The 12361-nt window shown below is 42.7% G+C and overlaps 1 protein-coding gene across 1 annotated transcript in view; it reads right to left on the bottom strand.

The window, feature by feature from the left end:
* Window positions 1–12146, bottom strand: part of TRPC7 (transient receptor potential cation channel subfamily C member 7) — a 115654-nt gene extending 103508 nt beyond the window's left edge. Inside the window, exon 1 of the mRNA XM_025196023.1 lies at window positions 11391–12146. Within this exon, the coding sequence (XP_025051808.1) occupies window positions 11391–12143 (753 nt within the window). The 5' untranslated portion in view covers window positions 12144–12146. The remainder of the gene's footprint in view (window positions 1–11390) is intronic.
* Between the last annotated feature and the right edge of the window lie 215 nt (window positions 12147–12361).

Here is a 12361-nt window from a genome sequence, read left to right as displayed (position 1 = left end):
CGCTGCTGCCCCCCCCGCCCCCACTGCCTGGGGGCAGTCGCCGTGCCCCCCAGCCTCTGGGGACATGCATCGTTCATGAAAATCACCTTGTAAAAATGCCAATTTGAGTGTCTTTTAGGTGGCTACTTTCAAATCCTCCATTGCTCTGTGGCAAAAGCTACAGCCATAGAGGCACTGAAAGCCTAGACTCTGTCTGGCTTTTGGACTCCGTCTCAACAGTCTAAAGCAGGGATGGTAGGTCTTGGGCAGGCTCCACTCCTCCATACTCTTCCTAGGTATATGCATGGAAAGTCTTGGTGTGATGGTTGCAGGACTCTGTACAAATGGATTCATCAGACCCCTGACTATAGACCTCTTAGGTGCACACCATGATCCAGAAGAATGATGCTTGCCTGCTGCTTTTAAATCCTAGCCTGGGATGGAGTTTGGCAGGGAAAACTGCAGCCACTGCACTAATGCTGCAGGAGAGGCTTCAGCATCAAACAGCGAGACCCCCCCACAGACACAGAGACAATGAAAAGTGGCATTTGGTAGGAAAATCCTCCTCCCCAAGCCCAGTGTCAGGGGAGAGCAAACTGTGCAAATCCACAGGATCCTAGTCCGGTCCCTGGTTCCTGTTGCATTAGCAGCTCTGAAACTGGTTAGCACCTGTCCATTCCAAGGCTACAATCAGTATGGCTTTCTAGTAACAACTAGGGCACCTGCCACTAAGCATTTGTAGGGACCCCAAAAAGGGACACCCTGCCCCTACTACCCCAAAGGGAGCATATTGGGCTTCTTTAGCCCAGAGCCTCTCTTTAACTACATCCCCTGCCATGCAGCTCAGAGTCAGCAGCCCCCCTCACTTCCCTGGACTGTCTGCAACCCGTCATGCTCATACGCATTCCCATGGAGAGAAGGCCCCTGGATTCTCTCTCTAACAGGCAAGGAGCGGTACTGTGCCCTTGTGTGACCTCTAACACTTCTGCACCTAAGTGTAAGAAAGCTATGACAGGTCTGAGATGTTTTGGCCATATTGTTATGTTTTTTGCAGCTCCTAGAGGCCTTTGATTTCAGTGGGATTAAGCTGCCTATGCTCCTCTAACAATCTTGGCCTTTGTGCCTTCCATAGCAATGCCGATGCTAGGAGATTTCACGCTGAGGCTCTTCAGGACAAACCTTATGAAGTGTAAATTCATACTGTGCTCCAGCAGGCATCCAAGTGGGTGACACTGATATCATGTCCTGTGCAGCAATAGCGCAAGAAACAACAATTTCTCTATTAATCAAAATGCCCTCAGATCAGACTCTCAAATGCCACGCTGTTACCGTTATTAGTTCAGTACTACCTTTTCCCAGCAATAACCCTACACTTCTGCTTGATTCAGTTTCTGTTCTGGTTGTTTTTCTCCTTAAATGCCTATCTTGTTTTTATAACTGCTGCCTTCTGATTGAGTATTTCCCAGGAAATAATTCTCCCTTACAATTTTCAGATTATATTGTTGCTGTTTCTTATCCTGATGTTCTTTTAAGAAATGATCTACATTTTCAAAATCATGCCTGTGAAAATAAATAGCAGCAGTTTTCCCTCCTAGCCTCCTGTTTCCCAGTCGTTACTGTCTGTACCTCTTTTCTTACCATCATTTTCAAGAGACAACAATAGCCTAATTCTATTTTATCAGTGTGTATCATGCATTTTTCACATCAAATTATTCCCAGACACGTGTCTATGGAGCTCAGCTCATGCAATCACAATTACACTTTTGTCTCCAGCTTCCAAATACAATTAAAAGCACTTGCTCCCCAAATTCTGTCTTGCTTAAATTAAAAAAAAACTATTAGTTATTTTTTGAAACAGTAGGCTCTACTACATTTACTTCTGCCAGTTTATGGTAGCTACTATCATTTCCACAGAATCAAGCACCAAGTCCAAAAGTTCAGTATTGAAAACGCCTACTCAGCCTGTCCCTAAAGCCCATAGGTACCTTCGTGTCTTACTTTAAAGTCCCTTCTGGACAGTTGCACCTCTGAACATGTTAAAAAATATCCTAGTCTTGACAGGTCTGAGCAGCTCAGTGCTTAACACAAGATAAACTGAATTGAGTTGAATGACTAATTTTCCCCAGGCACTACATAAGGAGATATCTTTCTTAACTTGAAATTCTGCTTAACTTCTAAACCCTGAGGTCTTTTATTGGGTGTAGCCCTGGCTGAGATCCCCAGGGCCACATGGGAAGTTTGTGACAGAACAGGGGACCTAACTCAATGTCTCCCAGATGCTAACAGACATCTTCTTTGCAGCCTCTGAAAGGGTACCATGGACTTGCTGGGCATCGCAATGGTACTCTCCCTTCCTCCAAAGCAGAGCTGAGGTGCACAGCTAGGGCAGCATCATTACAGAGAACATTTCTCAATGCTCCCTCAGCTCTATCCATGCTGTGGATAAACAGAGAAGCTCATTTCCCCTGGCTCTTAACATGGGACCTTTCTCAAGCACTAGATTTAATGGTAAAATATTTTCTGTCTCACCTGTTTCTAACGCATCTGCTGTAAGCTGTATTTCTCTTGCAGCCACCAGGTTTCTATTAGCACTGTAACATATTGCCAAGCAATCACTGAGGCTGCATTAAAATGCTGTGATTTTTTGATTGTTTTTATTTTTTTGAAAACTCATATTCATGATCATAGGGAAATGCCAGGTCCATAGTCAGAGTCTGGCCTTTGGAAAGAGATGGGCAAATAATCTGGCACAGGCTAGATACTCATATGCTATCTTCATCTTCAGGAACACCCCACAGGTGCTTCTAGGTCACCAGGGGCATGGTCGAAACCCACAGGGAGGAAGACTCGACCAGAAGACTGAGATAATGATCTCTCACTTTTCAATAAAGAAGCCTCACAGCTCGTGTGGCTGCTCTAGACACAGCCCAGTGTTTCCAGGCACACAGTCTCCCCAACAACTGGGAAACATCTGGCATGATCTCAGGAGGCAATGGGCAAAGGGGCACTTTTGTGCTACCCCAACCTTGGTCTCATTAGATGCTGAGCCAATCCAATCAGAATCAGATGGAGCAGCTTGGCAACTGCTCTAAATTTATATCAAATACTAAAGGTCTCCAGGAGCCACCAGAGATTGTCCCAACCATCCTCCCTCCCCCCTAGTCACCAGCTGTGCTATCAATTAGGATGAGTAGAAGAGTTGCGATGCCTACATCTCACTGATCTTGCTGTGGCCTACCCCAGCTCCAGATACACCAGCTTAAAAGCCACTTTGCACTAGCAGTAACATGGTCCTGTCAGACTGTCAACCCATGTCCTCATATGTGTCATATAAATCTGGTCATAGAGGGAGCTTGCAATGGTACTTCCATTAACAGATTTTCATCAAACTTCTTACATGAAGTTTACCAGTACCCAGTAGATTAGGAGGAAAATAGCAAGAAGACAAGCCTTGTTAAAACAGTCATTCTCTACTAGATGCCATGGCATCCTGGAGTGCTGTGAGACTCTTTTAAAGGGTTCTGCGCATTATTAGTATTGTTAGGTATGCAAGCGCCTACGCACGATTCACAGATATACCCAGAGGAAATACATATAGGAATCCACAGTGCCAGGAGCCTTCCTGACTTGTGCTTTCCAAGTCCTTTTCAACAGAAGCATTGCTCTATTATTTTTTGGCACTTAAAAAATGCATGATACCTAAGAGCTGGCATTTTCCAAGGGGTGTCTTGAGTGCAACAAGAGCTAAGAGTCTAAAAAGGCTGAGAACAACTGTGTGGGAGCATTAGGTTAAACCATGGGGGTGGTCTTACTGTATCATCGCATGTGCAATTTGCCATGTCCTTTTGCTAGAGGCCCGATGGGGGCTTTCATTATGAATGGGCATGTTAGAGGAAAGATCTTCTGCTGATGGAAAATGAGTGTAGCCCCACTGAAATGACAGCTGTTTTACACCAGCTGAGGATCTTGTCCTGGGCTTCAAATTACTTGATTGCCTTTGCAAATACTGGTATTACTGACACATCAGCCGTCCAGATCTAGCTATTTGTGCAGGCAAACGATTGACCAGGTACAATGTCAGAGGGTGAGTCTAGGTCCTCCCCTTACAATTTAGAGAAGGATTGATTAATGTGGATGGCAATAGGTAGAGCAACAATGGCAACAAGGGGACCAGCAGGGAAAGGGAAAACAAAGGTTGATGTAGAGGAACAGACAACGCTGATAGGATTAATAAGCAAGGATCATCCACCATATACCTTCCCATATGGAGCGCACGGTGGTGGCTTTGATCATTTCTGCAGTAACATTTGAAGCAGCCTGAATAAAGATCTTATTACACTGCTTCTGATTGGCAAGATCTTTACATCTCCTCCTTTGCAATTCTGTATGTAATTTGCTTTGACTGCTGAATGGAGCCTTGCTCTTTGTCACAAGGACATGCCGTGATCCTGAAGCATGTACTTAAGGTGACAGCAATGGCCTTGCAGAGACCTGTACATTGTAGACCTTAACAGAAGGAAAGAGGGTAATCCCAGAGAATAAAGAGCGAGCAGAGCTAATAGGCTGCATTTCACTCACCATTTTCGAACATTCATCGTATAGCTTTCAATTTAGCCTGACATTTCTGTTATATATGTCACAAGGGCATTGCCCCACCCAGTCACCTGCTAAAAATGCAATCACCTAACAAGATCAATAAGCACACAGCCCTTTTTTAATAATAATACTGCCTCTGCTCTGTGACATCCCAATCTAAGAAATGAGTCACCGGATTGTGTGCAGATGACACCTGTGAAGATATTTGCATATTGTATCACAGGAAGGTTACACCTCTAAGGAGGCTGCATCCTATGGGCCATGTTCTGTTTGCAGTTAAAGAAGCGTAAATACTGTTGACCTATCTAGATTGTGGCACAAGTCTGGTTTATTGTATCCCTGCTACAAGTGACTGAAATTGCAGGAGCAACATGAGAAGGAGGAAGAGAATACAGACTATAAATACAGACAGATTGTTTTCTCCTTTTATGCTTAAAAGAGAGATTTTTCCACCTAAATGGGGAATATTCATAAAGTATTTCTCAACTTGAATAAAAGTACTTGAATGCAATGCAGAGAAGGTAGCCCATCAGTTTAGGGCTGCGCATTCTTTCATAGCTGACTGCTGTGGAATATAATATAGATCTATGGAAACTTAAATAAGGTTTAACTATAGTCTAGATGGGATCAGATTCAAAATTTAAGCGTATCTGAATTTTGGGATCTCACTTTATAATTTTACTCTCTGGGCTGTAAGTAAAGATAGTTGGGAAATATATTTCTTGTTTTGTGACTTTTTGCCTGTGAGATTCCAATATTTTTCTGTACTTTCTCAAGCCTTGTTAGTATTTTTAATAGAGGGAAGGGAAAGAAAAGAGAGACCCACCAGCCCACCCCAGAATAGCTGGTAGTTCATGGGCGGGGGCACTACACTGAGATGGTAGTTCAACTCCCTGCTTCAATGAGAGAATGAGAAAGACATGAACCACTAATTAGCCACCTGAGTATGAATATGGAAGAGCATAGACTTGAACATCGGTCTCAACATCCAGGTAACTCCCATAAGCATTGTGCTACAGAGTCAGTTCTCACCCCCAAAATAGCCCAGAGATGTGAGAGACAAAAGCTCAAACCCCTGGATTGGATCTAGCAGAGCAAAGTCTTGAAGGAATGGATCTCCAACATCCCTGGTAAGTGTCCCGCCACCGGACTGTCATCTCTGTTACAGTGGATTCCCACCCCTCTGCCCCATCTAGTCCATCCTGGAGCAGGGGACTTTTGTCTGCTGGACAAAAACTTTGTTGAAAATGACCCATTCCCCCCAAAAATGTTTAATTTGGGGGCAACGAATCAGTGGGAAAAGAAATCACAGGAAAAAAACCCCAACTAGCTGTAGTTGTAAGCCAGCATTTTTAATTTCTTATGAAGATGTCTCATTCCTGATGTTTTTAGGGCTTCTTTTTGCAGTGTTTTATAAGCTGCAGTTGCACGTTGCTACACAATTTATGACCCCTCTCACAATTTGTTTAGGGTGCTCATTTATGACTTGTTGCCTACCAAGAGGCTTCAACAACATTTTAAAAGTAAGACAAAGATCAAATGTTTTGCTTGGAGGGCGGCTCTCATGTTAAAGAGTGACTTGATGAAAGAGGCATTGTAAAGTCCCATCAATACGTAAGCAAGGGGCTAGCAAAAAATTGCCCCACTCCTGCTCTAGAGCCAGCTATGGCTTTCCTCACCACTTGATACAGATCAGAGCAGCCTTGGAGATGCTCTTAGTTGTGCCTGGTTGCAGTGCCCCATAAGAACCGCTGTGCCAGTAAAGACTGCCAAGAGCACAACTACTTCTGCTATACACACATCCACTCCACTGTGCCCTCCATATGGGAAGCTGCAAGAGGAGGGCAATACAGAGTTGGCAAAGCTAGTAGTACATTATCTAAAGGAGCCCCTACTTTAAATATACAATCTGGTGTAAGATCTGCTGCTCTTACATTTTCCTTTACATCAGGAGTCACAAAACAATGAAGTGTTACCGCTCCTACTTCACAACTTATGCCCCAGTTTACCATGAGGTCAGAATCAGATTGGGGGGTAGGTGCCCTGAGTTGCCCTGAAGTATAAAATAACTAACTTGTGGAAGGCAAGAGTGCACTTTTGTCTGGAAAACACTATATTTCACCCTTGAGTTACTAGTATGCAAATCATGCATAAATTGCCAATGAATCTCAATGACTCAAACTCTTGCTCCTTTTTTTTTGTTGCAAACTTTCAAAAAATCTACTTTTGTCATGACTTTTCCCCTTATTCAGGCTAGTTGCCAAGTAATTTAATGGGACCGTGTTATGACTGTGCTAAAGGCAGATGAGAGAATTTTTTTGTACAAACGGCAAGTTGAGTATTTTCCCTTCCGTATATCTTGGGTTTTGCCTTTTATTGAAAAGTTTCATTTTAGAACCAGACTGCTGCAGCCTCATTCGATTCTAGCATTAATAGGGGAGCTTTCTGTGCAAGACATTGTAAGACATCAGAAGCTTAAAAGGAATGACCTGGGGAAAAAAACCCGCTTCTATGGCACATAATCCTACCCCACACTTTTCAGACCTTTTCTTTTCAAACCAAATCTGATCCTTTTTCAGACCTTATTCACAAAGGCAGATACTCACATTCCACGCTATCTGAGAAATGCATTCTGCCTCCATGCCTGTATTCTAATTAGGGGCCCAGATCCATCGCTGCTGTGAATGAAGCTATACTGATTTACATCTAGTGAATATCTGGCCAAGTCTATGTATTACTGATTGACACTGAGTTTCTGTCTCTCAAACCTCCAAGACTCCTTTCTTGTACTTCATCCCAATACTTCAGAATCAAGATCATAGCAGACTGTCCGGGTCTTACCAAATTCACTTGTAGCCTCCAAGGCTAAGTGGCAAAAAATGAAAACCTTAACTTTCCCTCTTGCAAATATTTATGTATGTCTTCTCAAACAGGGGGCTGTGCTCCCACAGATCAACCATCAAGGGTTATGCAGGCGTGCTTTTCAGTGTAGATGTTCAGTGACTGTGATTTGATATGCTGTAGGTACATCTACGCATGAAATTAATGGAGCACAATAAACTCCAGCCCATATTGCACCAGAGTTTACTGCTCCTGGGCACTGTGTTTGCATGTGTGCCCAGAACTGCATCATGTTAAGGCAGGTTAGAGCAGCCCCAGCTGGCAGAGGACCTGGGGGATCAGCCTGCCAGCCCAGGGCTGCTCCGACCCAGCTCAACATGCTGCAGAGGGGCTAGCTGGGGCACAAGGGTGATCCCATGCAGGGATAGCCGGCAGGTAGCCCACATTGAAGCACCCTCATACCCTAGCCAGCCTGGTCAGCATCTACCCATGCATTGCTATGCATGAAAAAACTCTGCAGCAGGATAGTACTTGCATTTACAAGGACTAACATGCTGCAAAGTTTATTAGTTTCCTGTGGCCTAATACTGCTGCATGTGTAGCTGCATGTGTAATAGAGCTGCATGTGTAGACGCTGAACCCTTTAGTGAGGAACTAATTAGACAACTCCACAGTAAGCATCTCATGTAGATGCACCCTCTGAGGGTGCAACAAGTTGCAGCGAAACCCTTAAGGTAAATTTTGAAGCATGGTGATTTATGATAAGACTCATTCAGGGAAATCCCTTTATTGTCATTGAGAGTTGACAATCAGTTCTTGCCTAGGTGTGATGATAGGCGCATTTCCCCATTAACTTATTTGGCCTTCCATAGGTAATGCGTCTTTTTCAAGCTTTTTTATGCTATCAGGAAGTTGTGTTTCTAAAATAAAAAATTTAAGTTTCCAAACTTGTACACAAAGTTTAATTCTTCTAAAATATTTCACACTGCCCCCCCCCCGCAAAAGCAATTCCTGTATTCTGCCTCTGACCTAACCGTATCACAGGCTGAATGTCATTCTTGTCTAACAGTGCTCTAAGCCTAAGTGAAAACAATTAAAAATGGGTATTTATGTACAATTAACTCATGTTACATGTTTCTTCATGCCTGCTACCATCATTAACACTGAAATCAGGTATTCCCACTAGAGGCAGCCTTTCCATCTTGTGCCAGTGTGTTACTGGCATGCTGTGGATGCAGCCCTAACAAAACAGTCTGTAGGGTAATTCTGAATTTTACACTGACTGACTCACTCTCAGCAACCCAAACCAAAAGTTGAGTCCAAATTCCACTATCTTTCTTTTCAAGACTGAAAACACCATCTAAAATTAGCTGGATGCCCTTAGATTTTGCAAATTGATCATTATTTTGTGAGTTTCTGGAGTGCATTTTAAATCACAAACTCTTTATGGGAATACATCTCACAAAATGGAAGAAGAGTGAGGGTTGATTTACTCCCTTGTAAAAATTGCAAATAAACACTTAGTGCCTGACTGGGTGTTCCATCTTTTAGGTTAAGATAATGAAATACTGTGTGAAAAATTGTATTTGCCTATATTAGTAATACATTACATTTCTTCAGACCTTGCATGCTCCTGAAGACACTGAAGGCTAACCTATAAAAGATTATGAATCATATTAAATAATGTCTCAGTAAGATTTTAACTGCATCTCTAGATTTCTAACACGTAAAGAAAAATGGTACCTAGGGCCTTTGACAAAATTATGGGACTGGGCCAACTATCACACGCAAATATAAGAGAGTAGAGAGAGCAGAGAGATTCTTTATCCCTGTCTTTCTACCTAACTACTTAAGGCCATCTACTAATGTCAGATATTTATAAGGCATCTGTCACCATAGCATTTCGTCTCCTTTTCCCTGTTAACTTCAGGAGTATTCTTTTCATATGGTAGATTTGGCCTAGGCAAGAACCAGAGGTGGCAGCTTCAGAAACAAGAGCGGAAATGCAGAAGTGTACTTGTAGTGGTGCAGAGAGACAGTTATCAGGGCTGACGACCGTGCGATGGTGAAAGCTCTTGACACTCCTCACATGACCTTTTTCTCTGCTAAACAGAAGCTGGAACATTAATGATCTCTAATGGTGATAACCATGGATCCAATATGACACCTCTTCCTCACTGGCGCGTCCAGGCAGGCAGTCAATCAGACTGCTTGTGCTTGACTGGTCCCAGGGGCAAGTGTTGCAAGGTTAGACTCCACACCCTTTTTACATGACTGCTATTGGAACCAGATCCTGCAAAGCATTATTCCCGTGTGCAAAAGAGTTCACTAGATCTGACCCTTTTTTTTTTCCAAAGAGATCACTCCCCTTTCTCCTATAATAATATGTCTAGTTCATTTAGAAGGCAACTGCTTAAGAAGATATAAGATTCTTGTCACCTCCAAATCAGAGTATGTACTCTGAGAAATTCTGAAAAGAATACTTGAACACTTGACTAGTTTTTCAAATTAAAAAATAATGGGATGCCTGGCAGCCATCCTACCCCCGTTTACTGACAACCTGGGCTTTTATTGCACCTATGTTACTGATCAGAGATACAGCTGCACAATACTCATGTCTCACAACTTCTCATAAGCTGACGGCTGAGCTGCTGAAATTGGATTTCTATGACTAATATCTTTGGGGTTATGCTAATGACTTCAGAAATGTTGCAAACGGCATTGGACATTTACAAACTCAGCCTAAGATTAATCCTGAATAATTTGTGCAAGACAGTTATCAAGTTTACTGTTATGAGAAACACAGAAGCCTTAGTGGACCTTTCACAACTACTTCCTTCTGCTTTTATTATTAATCCTTCCTCTGAGCACTGCTTCTCTACATGGAGTTATAGCATTTTAAGGTGCAGCTTGCCACATTTGAGGAGAGAAAGCATTTGATTGATTACCCACCTCGTTTTAACCAGACTGGTTACAGAGGACTTAACACAAGAAACCAAACATGATGCCATCTCCTCTTGGGAACCACAGGTCCAAATAAGCTAACAGAGAAGAGGCAGGAGCCTTTACTTTTGAAAAAAGAGACCCTCCCCTTTTTGTCCCTACCACGATGACATCCTTTGTGCACCCCGCGAGTTCTAGTCCTTTGGAGTTTTGCTACTATATGTTAAAAGTGAGGGATGACATCAGTTTATCTTTCAGAGTGAGATGAGTATGAATTTTGGATCTGGAACCATACAAGCTGTACATAGTTATTATCCAAAGCATTTCAGTTGCATTCATTTCTGCACGCTCTAGTATTCAGCACTTTCAAAGCCTATCCCAGATAAACAAGTACAGATTGGCAATTTAGGAGTTGAAAAAGGCTGCTGTAAAGAAAAAAAAACACAAGGTTTGGAGAGCAAAAGCATTAAACATATACATGTGCTCTTAACTTCCCTCATCAGTTACCCCCAAATTTTAAGGTTATGGGATAGCATGACTTTTCCTCGGGGATTTAAAATGGAAGCTTTGCTCTCTCTTGTACATACAAAATGGTGGTCATGGATGGAGAGGAGGATAAGCCTTTTGGTTCTCCTGTTCTTCTTTCTAATATAGTAAATTGGGTGCATCAGTCCTTGATTTAGAAAGCCTAGATTTCACAGTGAAAAAGAAGTTCTTAGTTTCTAATGAACTGTCATTTATAAAAATGGGGGAAAAAATCTGAGTCTGAGGATTTTTTTTATAGTAGTAGAAAGACTGGAAGTGCCCCCTGCCTCCTTTCTAGGAAGCACATACCATTCATATTTTAGATAAAAGCTCTAATTGAATCTGAATACTGACTGAGGCCTCCCTTCCTCTGAGGTTGCAATGGAAGATGACGACTTATAATGAATCTTTCTTTTTTGAACCCTGAATTACTGACCAACACTCTTTCATATGTAAAACATAAAGAACCACATTCAGCCTCAGGAAGAGGTTTTATGTCAAGTTACCTTAAATTCTGTTTCAATGTTGGCTAGCCTTGCTAATTCATTGCTTAGCTCCAAAGCCGTTAGAACAGGGTCTTCACTGGAAAGAGACAAATAAGCGGCACTTGCTAATCCTTTGTAGGCATTCATTCTTGATCGAGAGTGACTAAAAGAATCTTTCCTCTGTTTTTCCACACATTCGTTGCATTTGCAGAAGTAATCATGGGGCCTTTCTATCCGTGCGCCCTTCAGGAGCAAAATGTGAACAATTTCATACTCCTGGCAATGGGCAGCGAGTATTATGGGGGTGATGTCATGGGAAAATCGAGTTCCGTCTTCATCGTAAGCATAAAAATCGTCATCGCGTAGTTCCTGTTCGAGAGGACTAAGTGTCAGGCGTTGCCCTTGTGCAAAGGCCGGGTGGTTCAATATTGCTTCCACAATGCGGACATATCCCTTACTGATGGCTAACAACAGCGCATCCCCAACGCGTGCCAGATTCTCCTTTTTCAGAAGGAGTTCAGTTACCTCCAAATGCTCGTTCCCCACTGCTAACTGCAGGGCATTTTGTCCCATATAATCAACGCAATTAAAGTTCAAAGTTTTGGATTCCTCCAGCATTTTCCGCACAACCGGGATATTGCCATATTCCGCAGAATCCAAAAAGCGCTCTTCCTCAGTGGTCAGGCTGGTGCCCTTCTCATTGAACATATAGGCTGGGCCCCGGATAGCCTGCCTCCGGCCCTTCTCCCGAAGGGTTGTGTGCCTTCGATTCATGTTTTCAGAACTGCTGTTTCTCAACCTGTGCAAAGACAGCAAGGAAGCTCCATTACTTTCTCAATGACTTTGTTTTAGATCTCCTATAATCTCATATAAGGTAGGAAGCGTTCTATTAATTTAAGCTCTTGCATTTATTCTGCCATAATACAGTTAGGACACATTCTGGATGATATAAATTGGCTTACTGAGCAATAGCCAAATACTTTCTTGACTTC

Source organism: Alligator sinensis, unplaced genomic scaffold (assembly GCF_000455745.1).
Source record: "Alligator sinensis unplaced genomic scaffold, ASM45574v1 scaffold111_1, whole genome shotgun sequence".
Taxonomy (NCBI): Eukaryota; Metazoa; Chordata; order Crocodylia; family Alligatoridae; genus Alligator; species Alligator sinensis.
Note: the sequence above shows the minus strand (reverse complement) of the source record. Positions and strands in the feature narration are given on the sequence as shown.